The 26,078-nt window shown below is 43.7% G+C and overlaps 3 protein-coding genes across 3 annotated transcripts in view; 2 read left to right on the plus strand and 1 right to left on the minus strand.

Moving 5' to 3' along the window:
- LOC126557136 (double-strand-break repair protein rad21 homolog) overlaps window positions 1-26,078 on the minus strand; it is a 435,365-nt gene that overhangs the window by 13,002 nt on the left and 396,285 nt on the right. The gene's annotated exons all lie outside the window — the stretch shown is intronic.
- On the plus strand, window positions 16,565-17,105 carry LOC126559554 (protein lin-28 homolog B-like). The gene is made up of 2 exons (XM_050215723.1): window positions 16,565-17,002; window positions 17,077-17,105. Exons 1-2 carry the CDS (start codon window positions 16,757-16,759, stop codon window positions 17,080-17,082), a joined length of 252 nt encoding a protein of 83 aa, XP_050071680.1. The 5' UTR covers window positions 16,565-16,756; the 3' UTR covers window positions 17,083-17,105.
- On the plus strand, window positions 19,282-22,072 carry LOC126567245 (uncharacterized). Its single transcript, XM_050223475.1, has 4 exons — window positions 19,282-19,624; window positions 20,825-20,973; window positions 21,470-21,542; window positions 21,723-22,072. Exons 1-4 carry the CDS (start codon window positions 19,282-19,284, stop codon window positions 22,070-22,072), a joined length of 915 nt encoding a protein of 304 aa, XP_050079432.1.

Below are 26,078 nucleotides of genomic sequence, written 5' to 3' on the forward strand. Positions count from 1 at the left end.
AAAAGGTAATGGAAAACCAATATACGCATATTATTACGGAAGAATTCGATCAAATTATAAGCCAACTCAAAACCATTTTACCCAACCGTCAAAAACGATGGGACACAACAGGAATGGTCTGGAAATCTGACGCAGGTAATCCAGATGCTGATGATCTAAGACTAATTAATACTACTTTAAAAAATCTTATCCTAAATAATAATGTTCAAGTCAAAATAAATGAAGGTTTAGCATCTCGATTGAACGACAGTCTAGGTAAAATAAAGGAAGCTATTACAATTTTTAATAGCTCTTCCATGGAACTATAGTCCATAAATATTTTCTTTAACTTAAAACACTTATCAGAAAACGTAAAAATCATAATGGTGTAGTAATTTATAAATTTCGTGCCCAAACGTCAACCTCTGACAGCTGAGAGTGAAGCGAAGTGATGCAACCCGGTGACAGTTGTTATGTCAAATCGTAGAAATAAACCGGCTCAATTGCCACTTGAAAACCGAAAAAGCCAAACGTGTTTTCTGTGTGACCCCAAGTGTGAAGTGAGATTTAGCTACATTTACAATGGGAAGCATAACTTTAGCAAAATTAGGAGGAAGCAATATACAGCTCCTTAACAAAAATGAAATAGATATGATAGTAGCTGTAATATCCTGTAGCGTTAGGTCCACAACCGGTATCATTGTGAAGAGTTTGAAAACGTCAGAGTAGATTATGACCATTGGGCATGACAGTGTGCTGCGCAACTGTCATGCTAAATAAAGGACATTCGTTTTTGGATCGTTGTACAGACAACATCTACTGCCTTCTGTTCTTCCGTACTTCCGCCCTTCCGTTCTTCCGTTCAGTACTTACCTTTCCGATCTTCCGACGTTCGACTATCACGTCAATTTCTGATAGTGAGTTTATTCGATCCGTAATAACGGTGAGAAAGTGTCGTTATTACATCTCAGAAGTGGGATACTGCTCCGTGCCGCCGTTTGTGTCATCTTGGTTTACACCATGCCCACCCGTGATGAAATGCTGTGCGTTCTGTCGAACGCGGGGATTGTGGTTCCCCCTTCCGTTACCATCACCCAGATTCGGAGATTGTTTGCTGAGGCCATGGGGATTGAAACCCCACCGTTAGCAGACGAGGAAGCTTCCACTGAAGCGCTTTTGGTAGACACCACCAACACGTGCCCGTCCGCCATTTTGGACGCTTCCAGTGCTACACCCGCTAAGCGCGATGCCGCCATTTTGGACGCTCCAAGTGACGCGCCCGCAACGTGTTTCCCCGCCATTTTTGCTGATGCCACAAAATGCGATTATGTGCATGAGAATGTGGATGAAGAAAATAACTTGGTTAACAACCGCGACCCGGCTAACAAATGTGATTCGGCCGTTGTGCAAGATACCCCAGATGATGAAATTCGCCGATTGCAACAACGTTTGGAGCTGCTTGAGCTGCGTCGCAAGATTCAGGCTTTGGAACATCAAACTGAATGTGCCTCATCACCGGTCGCTGATCTGAAACTCGACAAAACCATCGAACCCTTTACGGGAGACGACGAGAGATGTATCATCCAATGGTTAGACGATCTCGATTACACTTTCTCCTTACATCGGGTTAAGGATGCTGATAAATTCGTCCATCTTCGTCGGCTGCTTAAAGGATCAGCAGCTATCGTTGCACAGTCATCTCGTGCTACTACTCTGGAACAGTTAAAGGAAGAACTCGTCTCAACCTTGAGTGTGCCGCCTACTATTGAAGCCGTTCTTCGGCAATTGCGATCCCGTCGTCTTTCTCCAAAGGAGACTGCCTTGCGCTATGTCCTGGACATGCAACGTATCGTCAGTCGCGCTCCCATTCCGGAACCCGAACTGATCAATATTATCCTCGATGGGCTGGATAGTCCATCCCTTACTGCCGGCATGCGGTTTATGGCAAACAACGTGGACGACCTGAAGCCGATGCTAAAGACATTCGAAACCGTTCGGTCCCGAAGAATCCTCAAGCCGACGACGACATCACCTTCTGTTCCGGGTAAGGCTGCTGCCTCGACTAGCCGAGAAGCAACGCCAAACATCAACCGGTGCTACAACTGCTCGGAGTACGGACATCATAAGAGTGCCTGCACCCGCCCCAACCGACCACCGGGGGCTTGCTTCAAGTGTTTCCAGATGGGGCATAATTACAAAAATTGCCCAAAAGCTGTCGCGAATGCTGCCACACATCCGGATACTACTGCTCGCGTTGTGACTGATGGTACTGAAGCTCTGACGCTAGACGAGTTACAAGAGGTGAGTGTCTCTTTTCTTAAATTAGGAAAACCGGTTGTGATAGTGAAGGGTATTCAATCTCTATTTGATACAGGTAGCTCCGTAAGTTTTATAAACGAGTCTATAGTGCCTGTTGGACTTTTAGCTGCGTTGGCTCCGTCTAGATTTCGAGGCCTTGGAAACTCTTTACTTTATACTCGTGGTCAGGTGACGTGCCGTATAAAATTCAAGCAGGTGATCCTCAATCACTCCTTTATTATACTACCCATGGATTCTATGGCCTGGCCAATAATTATAGGTAGAGATTTGCTTCCTTCACTTAACGTTTATCTTACGCACTTTAAGAATTATCTCTCTCTCACACAATCCCCTCAGAGGGGAATCGGAATTCAGAATCAGAATTTACTAGATGAAGCAACCAACGAAATTTCTGCTATTGATGTTTATGGATTAGAAACTGAACTTGATGTTGGTCCCACATTATCTTCAAAAGACTCCGCTATTGTCTTATCAATTATTAAAGAAAATTATCTTAACAATTCTACTCAGTGTACTCAGTTAACGAATTATAAAATGAAAATTATCCTCACTCATCAGACTCCTATTTTCACTAAACCTCGTAGACTCTCTTATGGGGAACGGAATCAAGTTAAGGAAATCGTATCGAAATTACTCGACGAACAAGTTATAAGACCAAGTCATTCCCCTTATGCTTCGGCCCTGGTGCTCGTTAGGAAGAAGAGTGGAGAAATACGGATGTGTGTGGACTATCGATCGTTAAATAAGATTACTGTAAGAGACAACTACCCTCTCCCATTGATCGAGACTTGCTTAGAGCATCTTAGTAACAAAAAGTTCTTCAGTTTATTAGATCTAAAAAGTGGATTTCATCAAGTACAGATGGAAGAATCTTCTATTCCTTACACTTCCTTTGTCACTCCTGATGGTCAGTATGAATATACGAAAATGCCCTTCGGCCTTAAAAACGCTCCCTCCGAATTTCAGCGCTTTATTAATTTGATCCTCCGCGAATTCATCGATGATGAAAAGGTAGTAGTCTACTTGGACGATATTATAATTGCTTCTGCCGATCTCTCATCCCACCTGGAAACCCTTCGATCTGTTTTGAGAAAAATCAAACAGTCCGGTCTTGAACTTCGGGTAGACAAGTGCAAGTTTGTGCATGAGAAGTTGGATTACCTGGGGTACCAAGCGAGTGCTTCGGGTATCCGACCTAGCGACAGACATATTGAAGCTCTACGAAACTACCCGATGCCCTCGAACACAAAACAACTTAGAAGATGCTTAGGATTATTCTCTTACTTTCGACGTTTTGTCCCCTCATTCTCTTGCATAGCTAAACCCCTTACCGAATTACTTCGAAAGGATGCTATCTTTAACTTTGATACTAGTTGTCGTGAGGCTTTTGAGACGCTTCGTGAGAAGCTCATTCAATCTCCCGTTCTCGCCATTTTCGACCCAAAAAGGGAAACCGAGCTCCACTGTGATGCCAGTTCGTTTGGATTTGGAGCTGTTCTGTTGCAAAAGCAGGATGACAAGAAATTTCATCCTATCGCCTACTTTTCGAAAACGACCTCGAAATAACGGTAACGGTGAGAAAGTGTCGTTATTACGTAGCAGACATTAAGCATAATAATCTTCCAATACATACAGTCATAGAATCCTTTTCTTACACGACTACAAAGGCTGCTGTTAGCAACTCAGAATTAGTTTTAATAATTATACTGTCCCTATGTTGGAAGATAAGATATATAAGAAAATTCAGGTGTACCCTGTTATAAATGGTAATAGAAGTGTCCATATACCCAGCCCCTAAATCCTATCCTATCAACACCATATCTATACCGTAGCGTCACTGGGAAAAGCCATATATCGACATGAAGATCTGCAGGATGAAGAGTCATCATGTGTTTCGGCAATTTTGAACCAGGAACAACCAGAATGAGACATGGTATATCAACCAACAATAGCAGAGGTAATGTGTTTGGCCATGACACATTTATTGGTTAATACTGCAACTACATTTGTTATAACAACCAACTGCGGTTTAAAAGAACGAGTTTTCAACGGGCCACTCCTAACAACGTATGCATCTTGAACGATTCTTATGAATGGGAAGGAAATTTCTAATAATCGCACCTGTTGCGGTGGATCGTGTCCACTGTGCGACCGCCAAGTGTCAAACAGTTTTGACAGAGGAGTTGAGGGCCCCTGACAGAAAGGTGGTACGACCTGGGACAGAGGCAACAGGCAGGTAGTAGGGATCCGGAAGCCGACCAGAAAAGTGCGGAATTATAAACTACGTTTGAATTATTATTTTACTTTAATATACACTTTACACCTTTATACCGTCTTACGTTACTTATTATTTCTTATAAACCACCAAGTGAAAAGTGAAAGTTTAATTACAAACCTTTATTTTTCTCGCGTTGTTGGACTGCGCCAACAGCACCGATTTACCAGGATCAATGATACATCTTCCTCTCTATGGTGTACAGATTCACTCAAAAAGCAATATAACTAAATTGAGTCTGGATAACTTAAACGACCTGCACATTGGAATGCGAAAGGAAATGTAAGCAATCAAATTAGAGTCAAACAGTTAGACGTGGACATGGTCACCTCCTCTCATCATCGGGTTACCATTCATCATTTTCATCGGTTACCTCATCGATCTGCAGCTTAAAAAGAAATCTAGCCGAATCGAAGTACAAGTTACCAGCCCAACGGAACCACCCAAATTCGAAAACCTATGAAGTTTTTGTAGCATATCTGCTAAACATCTCACTAGAGTATACATTATTTCGCATACAACAAGCCTTACGTAGCATTATACGGTGAGCAGAAGTTCACCAATTTAACAAATAACCTGCATTAGCCAAGAACGTAAGAAATGTACATTCAGCTATTTTGACCACGCGCACGCCTTAACATGAACATTCAAACACTTACCAGCGCACCCGGCTAGCGAGTGACGCAATGCAATATGATATCAGTTCAAAACAACCAGCGAGTCCAGAGAGTGGTCAGCAACACAAAACAACAAAACACAAACAAGTAACTTCATGCATAGCAAGCATATAGATCCAACGACGAATGATATCCGACACATTTCTTGCAAGTGCAGCAATCGATCGCACCGCGACACATTTTATGCTTACGTAAATATTTTTGTACTAAATGCAATAGCAAAAAGAACAACCACTAAGAAACAATATTGGTTACAAAAACGAGCAAAAACTATTGTAAGAATTGGGTATAAATAAAACGGTCTTGGAAGCCTTCGACACACACAGACAGACAGGCAGAGAGAAGGTACAACAAGCTAAACCTTGCGTTCAATTCTTTCTAGAGGTTTGAGTGTCCCCCTACCCAAGGTAAGGCATCAAACCTCCAACATGCCTGTAAGAGATATTCCTCCTGAACATCCAAAGTCGCCTGGCCGACTTGCTCCGCTGATGAGCATCGAGAGTCCCCCTACCAAAGGTAAGGCCTCGATGTCTCCAACTTTCGTGTAAGGAAAATTCTCATCTAGAATCTTCAGACTGCCTGGACAGTCAGATAAAAGAAAGATATTGGTCCGCACAGTTAGCAATCACGTTGTTCTGTTCTCGTCGCGATTATAAGTCCGAGCTTCTTCTTCTCCACCACATGGCGACCGTGAATCTCTTCTTCCCACCGCATGGCGACTGAGAATACAATTACTCTTCTTCCCACCACACTTTCTGTTGAGGAAGAATGACCACTGTTCTTTTGAGGAAGGACCACTGTTCGATAGCACAAACGTCAGCCTATGTGACAGTGACAAATAAAGAAATATTCCTTCTCTTCATCATCAACCATCTTGCTGTTAGCACGTGTTTTTCCTGAGCCGCATCCGAATTAACAGGTTATGGGCCCAGACCCAAGCTAATTCTGTTGTTCTATTTTTTTTTAGTTGAGAAATAATTGTGCTGAAAGGATGGATGTCAAGGCCTGCATTGAAAAGTTGAACGATCACAACTATGCAGTGTGGAAGTTTAAGATGCGACTGTTGCTAACCAAGGAGCAATTGTTAAACGTGGTATGCGAGCCAAAACCAGCTAACGCTGATGCAAATTGGTCGGCAAAGGATGATAAAGCTCAAGCTCTAATCGGTCTAGCTTTGGAAGACTCGCAACTGATACACGTGATGCAACAGGAAACCTCCAAAGGTATGTGGGAAGCTCTGCAAAGCTACCACGAACGAGCATCTTTGTCGAGCAAAATCCACGTCGTCCGCCAATTGGTGTCTCAACACATGCCGGAAGATGGAAACATGGGAGACCACCTGAAAAAGATGACAGAGCTGCGACTCCGGCTTACAGCGCTGGGTGAGGAGGTAAAGGACCACTGGTTCGTGGCCTTGATGCTGTCAAGTCTACCTCCATCCTATAACACCCTGATAATGGCACTTGAAAGTCGACCTGATGAGGTCAAAATACTGTTGATTTTGTGAAAGGAAAACTTCTGGACGAGGGGCGGCGTCGAATGGAGCAGATTTCGGGGATAGAAAATGCTTTGGCAACACGTAGTGTTAAGCCGAGTTACAAAACTACGTACGAAAAACAGAAACCCAAGAAGGATAAACAGTGTCATTACTGTAAGAAAGTGGGTCATATTCGGCGAGATTGTCATAAGTATGCGGGTGACAAACGAAACAGAATTGTTGGAGAAAATGCGCAAATGGCTATCGAATCAGATTGCGCGGATGTGTGCTTGCTTACTGGAAAAGGTAAAGAAGCAGGGCTATGGTATTTTGATTCTGGCGCTACGTCGCACATGACGAACAATGTTTTGCTCTTAGAGAAGTTTGACAAATCAAAGAAAAAGTGGATCAAACTCGCAAATGGAGAGACCATAGAGTCTACTGGCACGGGGCAAAGCAGACTGCAATCCGTGAATGGAGCTGGAACCAGACTGAACGTGAAGCTTGACAACGTGTACTGCGTGCCAACGCTTGCTGCAAATCTTCTATCCGTACCTAGAATCACTGATTTAGGGATGCAAGTGACATTCGATAAGTATGAGTGCAAGGTCCTGAAAGGCAATGACGTTGTATTAGTGGGTGAACGTAAGGATAACCTTTACCACTTGAAGCTTCTTTCAGAACAAGCGATGTTAGCGGAGACCAGTCATGGAGATTCGTGTATACATTTGTGGCACAGACGACTAGGGCATCGGAACAAAGAGGCAATACTCCAGATTTGCCGGGAAAATTTAGGACATGGCCTGAAATTAAAACGTTGTGACCATCAAGATGTCTGTGAACAGTGTTGCGAAGGTAAACAGGCCCGAGCATCATTCCCAAAAGAGTCACTATCAAAAACTACATCGATACTTGATTTGGTACACACGGACTTGTGTGGACCAATGGAAGCAGCAACAGTGCGAGGCAGCAGATATTTCATGACTCTTGTGGATGATTACAGCCGTTATACGGTTATTTACCTGTTAATGAACAAATCGGAAGCTGCCTAACGGATTATGGAATACTGCAACATGGTCAAAAATCAGTTTGGAAGGTACCCGAAGGTCATAAGATCAGACAATGGTGGTGAATTTTGCGAAAATTCTATTAAGAAGTTCATGGCAGATTGTGGAATACTGCATCAACGAACAGCACCATATTCCCCACAACAGAATGGGATAGCTGAACGCAAAAACCGGTACCTTGTCGAAATGACGAGATGTATGTTGGCAGATTCGAAGATGGAAAAGCTTTTCTGGGGTGAAGCAATATCTACTGCAAATTACTTGCAAAATATTCTCCCTCATTCAGCAGTAAAGTGTACGCCGTACGAAAAGTGGCATGAAAAGAAACCAGAGTATGGTTTTTTGAGAGTTTTCGGATCCGCTGCATTGGTGCACATCCCGAAAGAAAAACGTCGTAAACTTGATAAAAAGACCGAAAAACTGACTTTTGTAGGTTACGCGGAGGGACAAAAGGCTTACCGATTTGTTAACATGAAAACCAAAGTGGTAACCGTTAGTAGAGATGCCAAATTTCTGGAAGATAGTGTTGTTGCAATCGACGAACAGAAAACGTCTACTTCAGGAGGAGCAGTAATAGTGCAACTTGGTACAACTTCACCTAAAAGCAATGTGCAGCAAAACAACACATCCGATGAACAGGAAGTATGGCACGATTGCACGTTAGCCGAGGACGTTCGTACGTCTGCACGGCAGAACAAAGGTATACCACCAAAACGGCTTATAGAAGAAGTATTTTCTACAACAACCCATGATACAATAATAGAGCCGAAAAATCTAAAACAAGCTTTGGAATGCGAAAATAGTACTGATTGGAGAGTGGCGATGCAAGATGAATTGCAGTCTCAAGAGAGTAACGGAACTTGGGATGCTTTGGTAGAGTTACCTGCAGGACGTAAAGTGATTGGTAGCCGCTGGGTGTTTAAAGCGAAACATAATGCAGCTGGGGACGTTACCAAGTACAAAGCGCGTCTGGTCGCTCAAGGTTATTCGCAACAATTTGGTGAAGATTATGACCAAGTCTTTGCTCCAGTAACAAGCCATACTACTCTTCGCATGCTGCTTGCCTTAGCTTCGAAAACAAAGATGATACTTCGGCATTTTGATATTAAAACAGCTTACTTGTACGGCGACCTCGACCAAGAGCTATTCATGCGACAACCACCCGGGCACGAGGTGGAAGGTAAAGAACACTTAATCTGTCGCTTGAAGAAAAGCATATATGGCCTCAAACAGTCTGCGAGATGTTGGAACCTGAAACTACATTGTGTTCTGGAGAAAATTGGTTTCCAACAAAGTGATGCTGACCAGTGTTTGTACATGACGATGATATAAGGCCATAAAGTTTTTGTGTTAGTGTACGTGGATGATATGATGGTCGGGTGTGTTGACGAGTCTGTCATTGATTCTGTGTATGAAGCGTTAACTGAACGTTTTGACATGACTGACCTCGGACTAGTGAGCTATTTTTTGGGAATGGAGATAAAACGTACAAATGGTGATTACAGTGTAAGCCTTGAAGGTTATATCGATAGACTGATTTGCAAGTTTGGGCTAAGTGACGCAAAAGGTTCTAAAACACCTATGGACGAAGGATTCGTGAAATTGCAGGATACAAGTGAAGCGTTTTATGATCCATCTCAGTACCGCAGTCTTGTAGGTGCGCTTCTATATGTATCGGTGTGTACGCGACCGGACATTGCAGTAAGCACGAGCATACTAGGTCGAAAAGTAAGCTCGCCTACTCAAGACTGCTGGACGGCGGCTAAACGAGTCGTTAGATACCTGAAGGCGACTAAACATTGGCAACTGAGGTATAACGGATCTGGTGGTGATTTAATCGGCTATTCTGATGCAGACTGGGCTGGTGATGCCAACTCGAGAAGATCAACAACGGGATACGTGTTTTGTTATGCTAACGGAGCTGTGTCTTGGGCCAGTCGCAAACAATCTAATGTCGCGTTGTCCTCTATGGAATCAGAGTACGTCGCTTTGAGTGAGGCTACGCAAGAGTTGGTCTGGCTAAAACGATTGATGGATGATATGGGCGAACGTATGGAAGGTCCTGTGAAAATGATGGAAGATAACCAAAGTTGTATCCGTTTTGTGAATTCTGATCGGACGAATCGTCGGTCGAAACATATCGAGACCAAGGAACATTTTATCAAACATCAGTGTGCATCAGGACTGTTAGTGCTTGAGTATTGCCCGACAGAAGATATGGTGGCCGATGTTCTCACCAAACCCCTGGGAACTATAAAACAGCAAAAATTCTCAGCGTTGTTGGGGTTGACTACAGCGAAGTGATCATTCAGGAGGAGTGTTGAGGAAGAATGACCACTGTTCTTTTGAGGAAGGACCACTGTTCGATAGCACAAACGTCAGCCTATGTAACAGTGACAAATAAAGAAATATTCCTTCTCTTCATCATCAACCATCTTGCTGTTAGCACGTGTTTTTCCTGAGCCGCATCCGAATTAACACTTTCAACCACCCACCATCCAATATATATTTCGTACGTATCCTCAAAGCTAAGAAGGGGCGCGAGTTAAGAATCAACATGCATCGTTAGCATCATCGGTAGTCGTCGCTGTTTCCAACCGGGTAAAAATGCAGCATGAGCAACAAATTTGCTAATCTACGAAATCGACGCTGTCGATCTGCACACTCCCTCCCCTTCCTTCCTACCCATAATCCAAGCCAATCAAAGACAAGACAATAAAAGAACACTCATTAATCGGCACTCGACCAGTGAACACACTTCATTATTCCGTCCGAAATTTAACTCGCGCAAGGAATGGGCCTTCTACAATGCGCAGCGGATTAAGCATTCAAAGTAAATTTGATTTTTTTGTACATCGGAATTTATTTTTGTGAAATTGGCAAATCTGTGACATCCGAAAGGCGAACAGGAGAAGCTCTGTTGCTGGACGCAACAATGGTATTATAATGCAAACATTCATTCCATACACGCCACAACAAAATGGTGTCGCGGAAAGAAAAAGTCGGTACCTATAAGAAATGGTAACGGCAATGTTGTTGGGTGCGAAATTAGCCACGAAATTCTGGGGTCAATCAATCTTGTGTGCTAACTATTTGCAGAATAGACTGTTTGCTAGTGCGGTGTAAAGCACTCCCTAAGAAAAGTGATTCGGCAGAAAACCAAAGGATGATTATCTTCGTGTCTTCGGTTGTGGCGCATGGGTACACGTTCCAAAAACAAAACGAAATAAGTTTTCTAGTGTAAATAGTTAAAAATTATAAACCTTAGCCACCTACTAACCTGATCTATATAAATCTTGAAAGCTGACACGGTGAAAGCTCAACATTCGCCTAAACAACGGCACTGTGAATAAAGGACCAACAACACCTTCAGCCTTCCGTATTGCATTTTCTTCCGTTTAAATTAATTACATTTTACAACTCAGAAGAACTTAGATCATCATGCCTACAAAAGACGAAATGGTGTGCGCGATCGAGTCTGCCGGTGAAGTTGTACCTCCTGCGGCAGCAATTTTGCAAATTAGAAAATTATTTGACGAGATTAATGGTGCACGAGACGAAAAGACCACCACCATTGCTTGCACCGACGCCGCCGCCATTTTCGACGCAGGCGATTTTGTGCCTGCAGAAACCGACGGTTTCGTGCCTGCGATGCAACAATCGATCGTGCTTTGGCTGCCGCCAACATTGTAGTTTCCCCGACGGCAACCATTTCACAGCTCCGTCGCATGTACGATTAAAATGTAGTGAAAGCAGAGGAGTGTACAGAGAACAATGGGATCTCTTCCCAGGAAAACACGTGCATCGATGACGCCATAATCTTAAACGAAGCTTCGCCGACGGTCGACACAAAGATGGCGGAATACTCGCGAAACGGGGTTTGTAAAGATGACACCATTGTGAAAACCATTGTTCACGAGAAAAGCAGTGAAGCCAGCCTTCGTTCCGAATTGATAGCACTGCAGGAAAAAATTAAGGCAACGGAGCTACGACATCCCAATACGGACGAAAGATTGGCGCATCCCGAAGAAGTATAATACTTAATACCGGAATTTTCTGACGGCCTTGGTATCAACCAGTGGTTGAAAACTATTCGGCACAACAGTGAAATTTACAGCTGGCAAGACAGAACGAAATTGCTGTACGCAAGCGGTCGACAAACCGGAGCCGCTCGAGAATGGTTTGATGGTTTCCGCAACACAATAAAAACGTTCGATGAGTTCGCCGAAGAAATAAAAAAGGCATTTCCCGACCAAGCTAACGAAGCTCTGATACATAGTCAGCTAGCGTCGGTGTCTAAGAAGCCAAGTGAATCGTACAACAGCTATGTGTATCGTGTGAATGCACTTGGGAAAAAAGGCAGAGTGAGTGAGGAAGCCATAACTGTTGGCATGTACAACATCAGAAATATCATTATGCATGACAGTGCGATCTGTCAGTGAAATATACATATTGACATTAGAGAAATAAACGGGACGTTCAGGAGTGAACACTTGCAAGTGTATGTTTCAAGTTTATTCTCAAAAGGTTATGGGCCCAGCAGTGGTTCCAGGAAACAGTTTTGATTAATAAAGTCAAAATGAGTGAAAAAATAGAGCACAAAATTGTGAAGCTGAATGCTACCAACTACGATAATTGGAGTTTCAAGGTGAAACTGCTCCTCATAAAGGATGGTTGTTGGGAAGTGATCAGTGAAACAAAGCCAGAGGTGGTGACTGAAAAATGGACAAAGAAAGACCAAATAGCAATGGCCACGATCGGTTTATTGGTTGAAGATAGCCAACTATCGTATATTAGAAACGCTGCTTCAGCGAAAGAAGCATGGAACAATTTGGAAAAAGTGCATGTGAAACGTACGTTGAATACAAAGGTGTCGCTAATGCGAAAAATATGTCAGACTAGGTTAGGGCAAAACGGTAATATGGAAACACACATTGCAAATCTGACTGATTTGGTGGCAAAGCTGAACAATGTGCAAGGTAACGCCGTGCTTGACGAACAATGGCTCGTCGCCGTTTTGTTCAACAGCCTAACTGAAGAATACGAAACGCTGATAACGGTATTAGAAGTGAGACCCGACGCGGACTTAACAATAGATCTGGTTTCGGGGAAATTGATCGATGAGTGGTTAAAGCACTCGAACCGACAAGAAGTGAAAATGGAAACTGCTTTACATGCTAGCTCAAAGGCAAGCAGGGATGAAAAATGTTATTTTTGCAAGCGTCCTGGAAACAAAAAGGCAAATTGTGTGAAATGGAAAAAGTGGAAAGAGAATGACCAAGAAACGAAAAGTAAGATATCCGATCACAAAGTGAATAGTGCTGTTCATGGTACAAAGCCTAATTGGGCGTTCACTACTACAGACGAAATAGGTGCTGATGTATGGATCTTAGATTCTAGTGCAACGTGTCATATAACGAACAGAAGAGAAATTCTCGAAATTTTTGACAGCAGTGTGAAGGTAGTGATTTGTGTTGCGGATGGTGGAAAAGTAACGTCAATTGGAAGAGGATCGGGCAAATTTATTGTTATCGATAAGAACAATAAGTTTCATACGATAACAATTGATAATGTGTACCTAATTCCTGAAATGAGAGCGAATTTGCTATCGGTACGGCAGTTAGTAGCGAAAGGGTACGAAGTTAATTTTAATTCGGAAGGTGCAACTATCGGTCGAGATGGGGCGATTGGTGTCATTGCACAACCTATTAATAATCTGTTCGTATTGAAGCTGCATGAGTGTATATTGTATGCTGTTACCGAATGTATTCATGATTGGCACCGCAAACTTGGTAATAGAGACATTGCTGCGTTAAAGAGTTTTTCGGTTCCGGGAATGAACATCAGACCATGTAAATGTTCAGATGTATGTGAAGTGTGTATACGGGGAAAAATGCATCGCGTGACATTTCTAAAGGTGTCAAACAGCAAGACAACAGAAGTAATGGAACTGATTCATTCGGATGTCTGCGGTCCTATGCGTACTGAGACATTAGGATGAAAAAGATACTTCTTCACGTTTATAGACGATTTTTCAAAGTACACGGTAGTTCATGTTATTCATCGTAAATCGGAAGTACTAGACAAATTTCGAGAGTATGTCGAAATGGTGAAAACCAAATTTGGAAAGAAGCCGAAAGTGTTCAGATCCGACAATGGAGGAGAATATACTGGAGAAAATTTCAAACATTTTCTGAAACAGAACGGCATTGTTGGACAATTCCGACCGTATTCGCCGCAACAGAACGGGACAGCGGAGCGAAAGAATAGATATTTGGTTGAAATGGCTCGCTGTATGTTGTTCCAGGCAGGATTAAAGGATGAATATTGGGGTGAAGCCGTAGATACTGCAAATTATTTGCAAAATCGTCTCGAACTATATCTGCTACACCATATGAGCTTTGGCATGGAGTTAAGCCAAATATGAGTCATATACATCCTTTCGGTGCTGATGTGTATTGCCATATCCCAGCTGAAAAACGTGGTAAGCTTGATCAAAAGGCAAGAAAACTCAAGCTCATGGGATACAGTGAAAATTTTAAGGCCTACCGCTTGATCGTCGTGTTGACATCAAAAATAACGATTAGTCGAGATGTACAATTTTTGCAGTGCAACGAAAAGACACAAGTGTATAATAGTACAAATGCAATGTCGGAAGATAACGAGATTTCCATTCCGTTGTTCGAGTCAACAACAGACGAAGTGCAAACTGTCGATCCAGATGTACATCCAACTGAAGTGTCAATAGATACTGCAACAACGGACACTAATGATCAAGACGATTGGGAAGATGCTCCTGTAGCAGATGAGGAGATGCTGAGGAGATCAACGCGTGCTACTCAAGGAAAACTACCGATGCGGTATGTCTGTCTAGCTGAGACTGCGCTTCAGGAGGAGCCGAAAAATCTAGCAGAAGCGCTGGCGAGTCCTGATAGCTGCAACTGGAGAAAGGCAATGCATGAAGAGCTCGAGGCCATGACACGTAACGATACTTGGGAACTAGTCAATGTCCCAAAAGGTAAGAAGGTGTTGGGTTGTAGATGGGTTTACACATTAAAGCAAACACAAAAGGATACGATTTATAGGTACAAGGCTCGTCTTGTGGCACAAGGATTAAACCAAAACTATGGCATTGAATATGAGGAAGTATTTGCACCGGTCGTTCGTCAAACGACATTTAGGGCGCTCATGTCTGTAGCAGCTAAACATAAAATGATAGTGCGACAATTCGACATAAAGACGGCATTTTTAAACGGAGACTTTGAGGAGGAGTTGTATATGAAACAGCCGCCAGGTTTTATCATAAAGAACAAAGAAAGCAAGGTCTGTCGTTCAAAACGTAGCATTTACGGCTTAAAACAAAGTGCTCGCTCATGGAATATCAAATTGCATCAAGTTTTGGAAGGTGATAGGTTCAAAAGGAGCGAAGCGGATCAATGCTTGTACAGAAGGCAAGAAAATGACAAATGGTGCTATGTATTAATCTATGTAGATGATTTAATAATAGCCAGTGAAGATGAGAATAATTTGTCATCCATAAGCAAGACAATATATAGAAATTTTGAGGTAGTCAACTTAGGGGAAGTTAAAAATTATGTTGGCATAGAAGTAGAATATGATGGGAATGGAGATTATCATATTTCTCAACGAAGATATATTGAGGACATATTGAAATCAACAGGATTACAAGATGCGAAAATATCACAAATTCCTATCGATGTGGGATATTTGAAGCCAACGGAAGAAGATAAACCACTTCCAAATAATTACGAATATCAGAAGCTTATTGGAAAATTATTATATTATTATTATTATTATTACACTTTATTCATTGGACAATAATAGTCCGGATGATCGTATCTTAGCCTAGCGTGTACATAAATACTTAATTTTTTTAACACTATTCAATTCGTTCGCCTTGAGAACAGTTGGCCCTTTAAATATTTTATATGTTGCATGTAATAGTAGACCTGATATTGCGGCATCAGTATCAATTTTGAGTCGTAAACTCGTCAATCCTACACAGCGAGATTGGAATGAATTGCGAAGAATTGTTCGTTATTTTAAAGGTTTGGTAGATCCCAAACTGAGAATAAGTAATTGCTTGGACAAATCAGGATTAGTAGGATATGCGGATGCTGATTGGGCTGAATGTACAGTGAATCGTAAGTCAAATAGCGGATTTCTATTCAAATTTTGTGGAGGTACACTATCATGGGCATGTCGCAAACAAACATGTGTTTCCTTATCAACAGCAGAGGCTGAGTTTATAGCGTTAGCAGAAGCTACTCAAGAAGCAATTTGGCTTCAACGTTTGCTTACGGATTTAGGAGAGAATGTTAAGGTTATACATCTTAAAGAAGATAATCAATCGTGTTTGAAAATGTTAAATGCGGAAAAATTCAGCAACAGAACGAAACATATAGACACAAAGTACAACTTCGTTAAAGATCTATACAGAAAAGGAAGCATCAAGTATGAATATTGTCCATCAGAACATATGTTGGCGGATATGCTTACCAAACCAATCGCGCGTATTCGCATTGAGTATCTAAGAAAGCTAAGTGGATTGGAAAAATAAGTAACTGATGTTGAGGAGGAGTGTTGGCATGTACAACATCAGAAATATCATTATGCATGACCAGTGGGAAGTAACTATGTGACAGTGCGATCTGTCAGTGAAATATACATATTGAAATTAGAAATAAACGGGACGTTCAGGAGTGAACACTTGCAAGTGTATGTTTCAAGTTTATTCTCAAAAATAATCACATACGCCATCAAAGGGCTGTCTCGTGACCCAATCTACAACTGCTTGATCACAAGAGATTACAGTGATATCTATGAGGTAATAGATTTCATCAAACGTCGCGAAACGCATTTTCTGATACGCAAAACCCAAGATACTCGAAACCCATCCTCGTACAGAGCAAATGCTTCGAAGTCGAACACAGGCAAAGAGATGGCGACAGAGCGAAACGGACAGAGATGTTACAACTGTTCGGATTTTGGGCATCATGCATCGCAATGGACAAAACCACGTCGTACTCCAGGTTCCTGTTTTAAAAACGGAAGCACAACTCATATCATCCGCAATTGTCCCGAGATCACCAAACATTCACCAACAGTAGCTGCAGTTCAGGATAATGAGGAAGTTGGAGATTTTGAAAAGGATGGAAATATTGTTAAGCTAGATCCCTTCCAAGAGGTGAGTGTTGCTTTTCCAAAGACCAAAGTTTGTGGCACATGGTTTAAGACAACCTGTCTTTTTGATTCTGGCAGTTCTAGGAGTTTTATCAATGAGAGCATCAAATCGATTCCGTGGAATAGGAAACATACAACTAGAAATTCTTGGAAAAATTTAACTACGTATACGCTTTCGAAATGAAATCTTCAATCATATTTTTATTATCTTACCTAAAAATTCCATGTCATTACCCTTGCTAATAAGGAAGGATTTATTATCTGAACTTTTCTTTTTTCTTGCTCAATTTCGTAAAACTTATACCATTACTGAACTGATGAAATTAAATGTGAATAAAACTTTGAATACAATAAAGCCGGTTCTTTTCCAAAAGCTTCAAACTGTAATATCCTGTAGCGTTAGGTCCACAACCGGTATCATTGTGAAGAGTTTGAAAACGTCAGAGTAGATTATGACCATTGGGCATGACAGTGTGCTGCGCAACTGTCATGCTAAATAAAGGACATTCGTTTTTGGATCGTTGTACAGACAACATCTACTGCCTTCTGTTCTTCCGTACTTCCGCCGTTCCGCTCTTCCGTTCAGTAGTTACCTTTCCGATCTTCCGACGTTCGAAAATCACGTCAATTTCTGATAGTGAGTTTATTCGATCCGTAATAACGGTGAGAAAGTGTCGTTATTACATCTCAGAAGTGGGATACTGCTCCGTGCCGCCGTTTGTGTCATCTTGGTTTACACCGGTCCCACCATGCCCACCCGTGATGAAATGCTGTGCGTTCTGTCGAACGCGGGGATTGTGGTTCCCCCTTCCGTTACCATCACCCAGATTCGGAGATTGTTTGCTGAGGCCATGGGGATTGAAACCCCACCGTTAGCAGACGAGGAAGCTTCCACTGAAGCGCTTTTGGTAGACACCACCAACACGTGCCCGTCCGCCATTTTGGACGCTTCCAGTGCTACACCCGCTAAGCGCGATGCCGCCATTTTGGACGCTCCAAGTGACGCGCCCGCAACGTGTTTCCCCGCCATTTTTGCTGATGCCACAAAATGCGATTATGTGCATGAGAATGTGGATGAAGAAAATAACTTGGTTAACAACCGCGACCCGGCTAACAAATGTGATTCGGCCGTTGTGCAAGATACCCCAGATGATGAAATTCGCCGATTGCAACAACGTTTGGAGCTGCTTGAGCTGCGTCGCAAGATTCAGGCTTTGGAACATCAAACTGAATGTGCATCATCACCGGTCGCTGATCTGAAACTCGACAAAACCATCGAACCCTTTACGGGAGACGACGAGAGATGTATCATCCAATGGTTAGACGATCTTGATTACACTTTCTCCTTACATCGGGTTAAGGATGCTGATAAATTCGTCCATCTTCGTCGGCTGCTTAAAGGATCAGCAGCTATCGTTGCACAGTCATCTCGTGCTACTACTCTGGAACAGTTAAAGGAAGAACTCGTCTCAACCTTGAGTGTGCCGCCTACTATTGAAGCCGTTCTTCGGCAATTGCGATCCCGTCGTCTTTCTCCAAAGGAGACTGCCTTGCGCTATGTCCTGGACATGCAACGTATCGCCAGTCGCGCTCCCATTCCGGAACCCGAACAGATCAATATTATCCTCGATGGGCTGGATAGTCCATCCCTTACTGCCAGCATGCGGTTTATGGCAAACAACGTGGACGACCTAAAGCCGATGCTAAAGACATTCGAAACCGTTCGGTCCCGAAGAATCCTCAAGCCGACGACGACATCACCTTCTGTTCCGGGTAAGGCTGCTGCCTCGACTAGCCGAGAAGCAACGCCAAACATCAACCGGTGCTACAACTGCTCGGAGTACGGACATCATAAGAGTGCCTGCACCCGCCCCAACCGACCACCGGGGGCTTGCTTCAAGTGTTTCCAGATGGGGCATAATTACAAAAATTGCCCAAAAGCTGTCGCGAATGCTGCCACACATCCGGATACTACTGCTCGCGTTGTGACTGATGGTACTGAAGCTCTGACGCTAGACGAGTTACAAGAGGTGAGTGTCTATTTTCTTAAATTAGGAAAACCGGTTGTGATAGTGAAGGGTTCAATCTCTATTTGATACAGGTAGCTCCGTAAGTTTTATAAACGAGTCTATAGTGCCTGTTGGACTTTTAGCTGCGTTGGCTCCGTCTAGATTTCGAGGCCTTGGAAACTCTTTACTTTATACTCGTGGTCAGGTGACGTGCCGTATAAAATTCAAGCAGGTGATCCTCAATCACTCCTTTATTATACTACCCAAGGATTCTATGGCCTGGCCAATAATTATAGGTAGAGCTTTGCTTCCTTCACTTAACGTTTATCTTACGCACTTTAAGAATTATCTCTCTCTCACACAATCCCCTCAGAGGGGAATCGGAATTCAGAATCAGAATTTACTAGATGAAGCAACCAACGAAATTTCTGCTATTGATGTTTATGGATTAGAAACTGAACTTGATGTTGGTCCCACATTATCTTCAAAAGACTCCGCTATTGTCTTATCAATTATTAAAGAAAATTATCTTAACAATTCTACTCAGTGTACTCAGTTAACGAATTATAAAATGAAAATTAACCTCACTCATCAGACTCCTATTTTCACTAAACCTCGTAGACTCTCTTATGGGGAACGGAATCAAGTTAAGGAAATCGTATCGAAATTACTCGAGGAACAAGTTATAAGACCAAGTCATTCCCCTTATGCTTCGGCCCTGGTGCTCGTTAGGAAGAAGAGTGGAGAAATACGGATGTGTGTGGACTATCGATCGTTAAATAAGATTACTGTAAGAGACAACTACCCTCTCCCATTGATCGAGACTTGCTTAGAGCATCTTAGTAACAAAAAGTTCTTCAGTTTATTAGATCTAAAAAGTGGATTTCATCAAGTACAGATGGAAGAATCTTCTATTCCTTACACTTCCTTTGTCACTCCTGATGGTCAGTATGAATATACGAAAATGCCCTTCGGCCTTAAAAACGCTCCCTCCGAATTTCAGCGCTTTATTAATTTGATCCTCCGCGAATTCATCGATGATGAAAAGGTAGTAGTCTACTTGGACGATATTATAATTGCTTCTGCCGATCTCTCATCCCACCTGGAAACCCTTCGATCTGTTTTGAGAAAAATCAAACAGTCCGGTCTTGAACTTCGGGTAGACAAGTGCAAGTTTGTGCATGAGAAGTTGGATTACCTGGGGTACCAAGCGAGTGCTTCGGGTATCCGACCTAGCGACAGACATATTGAAGCTCTACGAAACTACCCGATGCCCTCGAACACAAAACAACTTAGAAGATGCTTAGGATTATTCTCTTACTTTCGACGTTTTGTCCCCTCATTCTCTTGCATAGCTAAACCCCTTACCGAATTACTTCGAAAGGATGCTATCTTTAACTTTGATACTAGTTGTCGTGAGGCTTTTGAGACGCTTCGTGAGAAGCTCATTCAATCTCCCGTTCTCGCCATTTTCGACCCAAAAAGGGAAACCGAGCTCCACTGTGATGCCAGTTCGTTTGGATTTGGAGCTGTTCTGTTGCAAAAGCAGGATGACAAGAAACTTCATCCTATCGCCTACTTTTCGAAAACGACCTCGAAAGAAGAAGCGAAGTTGCATAGCTACGAGCTAGAAACGCTTTCCGTTATCTACGCACTTAAGAGATTCCACACTTATGTCCATGGCCTTCCTTTAAAAATATACACGGATTGTAACTCATTGGTTGAAACCCTAAAGAATCGTAATGGGTCTGCGAAAATTGCTCGATGGTCCCTTTTTCTAGAGAACTATGAATATACCATCCATTATCGTTCCGGAGCATCTATGGTTCATGTGGATGCATTAAGTCGAACTGAAGCAGTGGGTGCGATTAGCGAATTGGACCTTGACTTCCAGCTTCAAGTTGCTCAATCGAGAGACCCTGCCATTGACTCGATTTGTCTTGCAAGATGGGATGGTCTATCATCAGTCTTCCTTCTATCCACTTCAATTATATGTACCTCGGGAAATGGTGGATAATGTCATAAGATATAATCATGAAAAGATTGGCCATCTCGCCACTACGAAGACCTTTCACACTATACGGCAGCATTATTGGTTTCCGCAAATGGTGTTTCGTATTGACAACTTTATCAAGAACTGCATAAAGTGTATTGTCTATTCAGCACCCTCTAGGACAAATAATCGTAACCTATTTAGCATCCCGAAAGTACCACTACCTTTCGACACTTTGCACATAGACCACCTGGGTCCATTGCCTAACACTGGGTCTCGCAAGAAATATGTTTTAGTCATTATAGACTCCTTTACTAAATTCACAAAGTTATATGCTACCGCCACCACTAATACTCACGAGGTATGTGATGCGCTCAATCAATACATGACCTACTACAGCCGACCAAAACGGGTTATTAGTGATCGAGTAACGTGTTTCACTTCAAACCTTTTTAAGGAATTTCTCGAGTCTCACAATATATCTCATGTACTCAACGCTACAGGCTCGCCCCAAGCGAATGGCCAAGTAGAACGCGTTAATCGTGTGCTACGTCCCATACTAAGCAAACTGTCTGACCTTACTGATCATTCTGATTGGAGTTCACATTTACGATCTGCCGAATACGCTCTTAATAATACGGTCCATAGTTCCACGGGTTTCCTTCCATCTACTCTTCTTTTCGGTATTGAGCAACGTGGCTGGGTCTTGGATGAGTTACGAGAGTTTCTTGATTCCAAAACAACAGATGTTAGTCGTGACCTTAATCGTATTCGTTCAGAAGCACAGGAAAACATCAAGACATCCCAAGCCCGAAATGAGCAGTATTTTGCAGATAGGAACAAGCCAGTTCCTAATTTCACTGAGGGAGATTTAGTCGCTATCAAATATACTGACACGAGCGGTGTCAACAAAAAGCTCAACTGTAGGTTTCGCGGACCCTATGTAATCCATAAAGTTCTTCCCCATGACCGATACGTAGTTAGGGATGTTGAGGGATGCCAAAATACACAAATGGCCTACGATGGCGTTCTAGAAGCTGATAAGCTTAGGAGATGGGCCAGCAATATGTAATCACGATATCGTTAAGTCAGGTAGAATTGAGGTCAATCCTAGGTCAGGATAGCCGAGCTGTAATATCCTGTAGCGTTAGGTCCACAACCGGTATCATTGTGAAGAGTTTGAAAACGTCAGAGTAGATTATGACCATTGGGCATGACAGTGTGCTGCGCAACTGTCATGCTAAATAAAGGACATTCGTTTTTGGATCGTTGTACAGACAACATCTACTGCCTTCTGTTCTTCCGTACTTCCGCCCTTCCGTTCTTCCGTTCAGTACTTACCTTTCCGATCTTCCGACGTTCGGCAATCACGTCAATTTCTGATAGTGAGTTTATTCGATCCGTAATAACGGTGAGAAAGTGTCGTTATTACAAGTTATTACAATTCAGAAGTGGGATAAGAACTCATTTATTTGAAAATATGCCGACGAAGGACGAAATTTTGTGTGCTTTGGCTGCCGCCAACATTGAAGTGTCCCCGACGGCAACCTTTTCACAGCTCCGTCGCAACAATGGGATCTCTTCCCAGGAAAACACGTGCATCGATGACGCCATAATCTTAAACGAAGCCTCGCCGACGGTCGACACAAAGATGGCGGAATACTCGCGAAACGGGGTTTGTAAAGATGACACCATTGTGAAAACCATTGTTCACGAGAAAAGCAGTGAAGCCAGCCTTCGTTCCGAATTGATAGCACTGCAGGAAAAAATAAAGGCAATGGAGCTACGACATCCCAATACGGACGGAAGATTGGCGCATCCCGAAGAAGTAAAATATTTAATACCGGAATTTTCTGACGGCCTTGGTATCAACCAGTGGTTGAAAACTATTCGGCACAACAGTGAAATTTACAGCTGGCAAGACAGAACGAAATTGCTGTACGCAAGCGGTCGATAAACCGGAGCGGCTCGAGAATGGTTTGATGGTTTCCGCAACACAATAAAAACGTTCGATGAGTTCGCCGAAGAAATAAAAAAGGCATTTCCCGACCAAGCTAACGAAGCTCTGATACATAGTCAGCTAGCGTCGGTGTCTAAGAAGCCAAGTGAATCGTACAACAGCTATGTGTATCGTGTGAATGAACTTGGGAAAAAAGGCAAAGTGAGTGAGGAAGCCATAACTGTTGGCATGTACAACATCAGAAATATCATTATGCATGACCAGTGGGAAGTAACTATGTGACAGTGCGATCTGTCAGTGAAATATACATATTGAAATTAGAAATAAACGGGACGTTCAGGAGTGAACACTTGCAATGGGTATGTTTCAAGTTTATTCTCAAAAATAATCACATACGCCATCAAAGGGCTGTCTCGTGACCCAATCTACAACTGCTTGATCACAAGAGATTACAGTGATATCTATGAGCTAATAGATTTCATCAAACGTCGCGAAACGCATTTTCTGATACGCAAAACCCAAGATACTCGAAACCCATCCTCCTACAGTGCAAATGCTTCGAAGTCGAACACAGGCAAAGAGATGGCGACAGAGCGAAACGGACAGAGATGTTACAACTGTTCGGATTTTGGGCATCATGCATCGCAATGTACAAAACCACGTCGTACTCCAGGTAATCGCAGTAGGGAGCTGTCACTTGGTGGTGCTTGGCAGATGCATAAGCGGTACGGTGTTTGCTTATTTGGCGAAAAATATATATTATTTGCAACATTTCACATTGAAAGTAATGTGTAAACACTCATAAGACAATTAAAAAACAATCGGACGGTGGTTTACTGCAGGCGCGTGGTGAAAAAAAAAAAAAATATATATATATATATTTATATATATATATATATATATATATATATATATACAAATAACAAAAACGCGAACACCAGTGGCGTCAGGTGTGTCGTCGTGTGCGGGTGTTCGCTGATACGTCAGTTGCTGCAGTTGTAGCAGTGAAAACATTGAACAGCGCCCCCTGGAGGCGAGAAACAGCCAGGACACATGCGTGACACAGTTCAGAGTACCTTTAGCGTTCAGGTTGCATACAGGCCCGGCGCTTAGTGGCAAGGGCGATGAACATGACGGAGCAGCGTACTCTTCGTCCGAGGACGACCAGCGGTGACCAGCCGAGGGTGACTGCAGGCCGCACTTTGACAGCGACAGAGTCGCGGGTGCTCCCACCAAAACCAATGGCCAGTGCCGCGACATCGAAGTCGGGAGCGGTTACCAATGAGGAGCTTCGCTGCCTACTGGAGTCTTCAATGGCAGCTAACGAAAAGCTGCGGCAGGAGATGAAGCTCCTCCGCGTTCAAATGCAGGAGGACGCCAAGGCGGCCAAGAAGGAGGTACAGGCTGCACGCGAGGAGGCTCGATATCGCGAGGCTTGCGCTCGCGAGGACGTCGTGGCTCTTCGGGCTGAGCTTAAGGCGGAGAGGCGGCAATTCCAGGAGCTATTGGCGCAATTGCTTGGTGGTGATGGCAACCATCAGTTGCAACGGCAGCAATGTGAGCAGGATAGCCATCAGCAGCAGCAACAGCGGCCAAAGGAGCAGCAACAGCAGCAGGGCGTACGGCAACGGGAGCTCGGATCATCGGTTGCCATGCCTTATATCCAGGATGGTGGTTCCTGGGCAGAGGTGGTGCGCCGAAAGCCGCGAAACCGTCGCCCGGAAGAGCAGCAACAGCAGCAGGTGAAACCACAGCATCACCAACAGCAACAACAAGTACAGCTGTCCTGGTCTGGGGAACAGCAACAACAGCAGTCGCAGGGACTGCATCAAAATGAACAGTGGCAGCAATGGCGGCAGCATGGCCAGCTGTTGCAACAACAACAGCGCCAGCAACGGCTGCAGCAGCCACCTCAGCAGCAGTTGAAAAAGTCGCGAAAGCGGCCAGACGCCATCTTGGTTGTACCGGCAGAAGGAGTTAGTTACCTCGCAATGTACGAAACTATTCGTACAAGTGCACAGCTCGACGGCTTGCAGGACAAGATTGGAGTGGGTAAGCGCACTCCAAAGGATCATCTGCGGATGCCAATTAGTCGAGGAGTGGACAGCGACGATCTGTGCCAGAGGATCCAAGAAGCGCTCGGCGAAAAAGGAGTAGCTTCCATTGCTACGGAAATGTCGGAGATTTTGGTGACAAACATCGATCCGCTGGCTAATGAGGAGCTGTTACGAAAGGCGATTCTCACGGCTCTCGAGAAGTCATCCTCGATGGCCTCCATAAGACTGTGGGAGCGGCGTGATGGAACTAAGCGCGCCCGTGTTAAGCTCCCACGGACAGAGGCCGAGCACTTAGTGGGAAAACGTCTCTTGCTGGGCTACACCTCCTGCATGGTGTTTGATGCACCAAAGACTCCGCAGGATATAAAGCGATGCTTTAAGTGTCTTGAGCGGGGACACTTTGCTAAAGATTGCCATGGGGTGGATCGATCCAAGGCCTGCATCCGGTGCGGTGCGGAAGGCCACAAAGCAGCGAGCTGCACAGACGAGCTGAAGTGCCTTTTGTGTGGCGGCCCGCATCGGATTGCCTCCGCCTCCTGCGCTTCGCATGTTCGGAACTAATGGAAGTCCTCCAAATTAATCTCGGAAAATGCAGGAGTGCGCAGGACTTAGCGCTACAGTACATGCGGGAGGAGAGAGTAGATTTGCTGTTGATATCAGAGCTATACGCGGTGCCTGCAAACAACGGCAATTGGGTGGCCGATGAGGGGTTGAAGGTCGCTATAGTCACCAGCGGCCAGCGTTATCCCATACAGCGGGTGAGAAGTGTCAAACACCCTGGAATCGTGGTGGCCGAGGTGGCAGGGATAGTGGTCATCTGCTGTTATATTCCCCCAACTGTCGGACTGTTAGAGTTCGAGCAGCAGATGGATCGAATCGAATTGTTGGCGAGCGAGCATCCTCGCGTGTTGCTAGCTGGGGATTTCAACGCTTGGCACAGTGCCTGGGGAAGCGAGCGTGTGAATCCGAAGGGTGAGGCGCTTCTTCAGACCGTGCAGAGCATCGGCTTGGACGTCCTAAACAGAGGACACGAGCCAACCTTCCTTGGCACCGGAGTGGCT

Source organism: Anopheles maculipalpis, chromosome 2RL (genome assembly GCF_943734695.1).
Source record: "Anopheles maculipalpis chromosome 2RL, idAnoMacuDA_375_x, whole genome shotgun sequence".
Classification (NCBI taxonomy): domain Eukaryota; kingdom Metazoa; phylum Arthropoda; class Insecta; order Diptera; family Culicidae; genus Anopheles; species Anopheles maculipalpis.

Excerpts from the sequence above, each read along its gene's own strand:
- LOC126567245 (XM_050223475.1), top strand. The coding sequence starts at position 19,282 with ATGGCCTGGCCAATAATTATAGGTAGAGCTTTGCTTCCTTCACTTAAC. Across the intron at positions 20,974-21,469 it reads GATGGGATGGTCTATCATCA|TCTCACAATATATCTCATGT; the intron begins GTCTTCCTTCTA and ends GAATTTCTCGAG. Across the intron at positions 21,543-21,722 it reads CCAAGTAGAACGCGTTAATC|AGTTTCTTGATTCCAAAACA; the intron begins GTGTGCTACGTC and ends ATGAGTTACGAG.
- LOC126559554 (XM_050215723.1), top strand. The coding sequence starts at position 16,757 with ATGGCGACAGAGCGAAACGGACAGAGATGTTACAACTGTTCGGATTTT.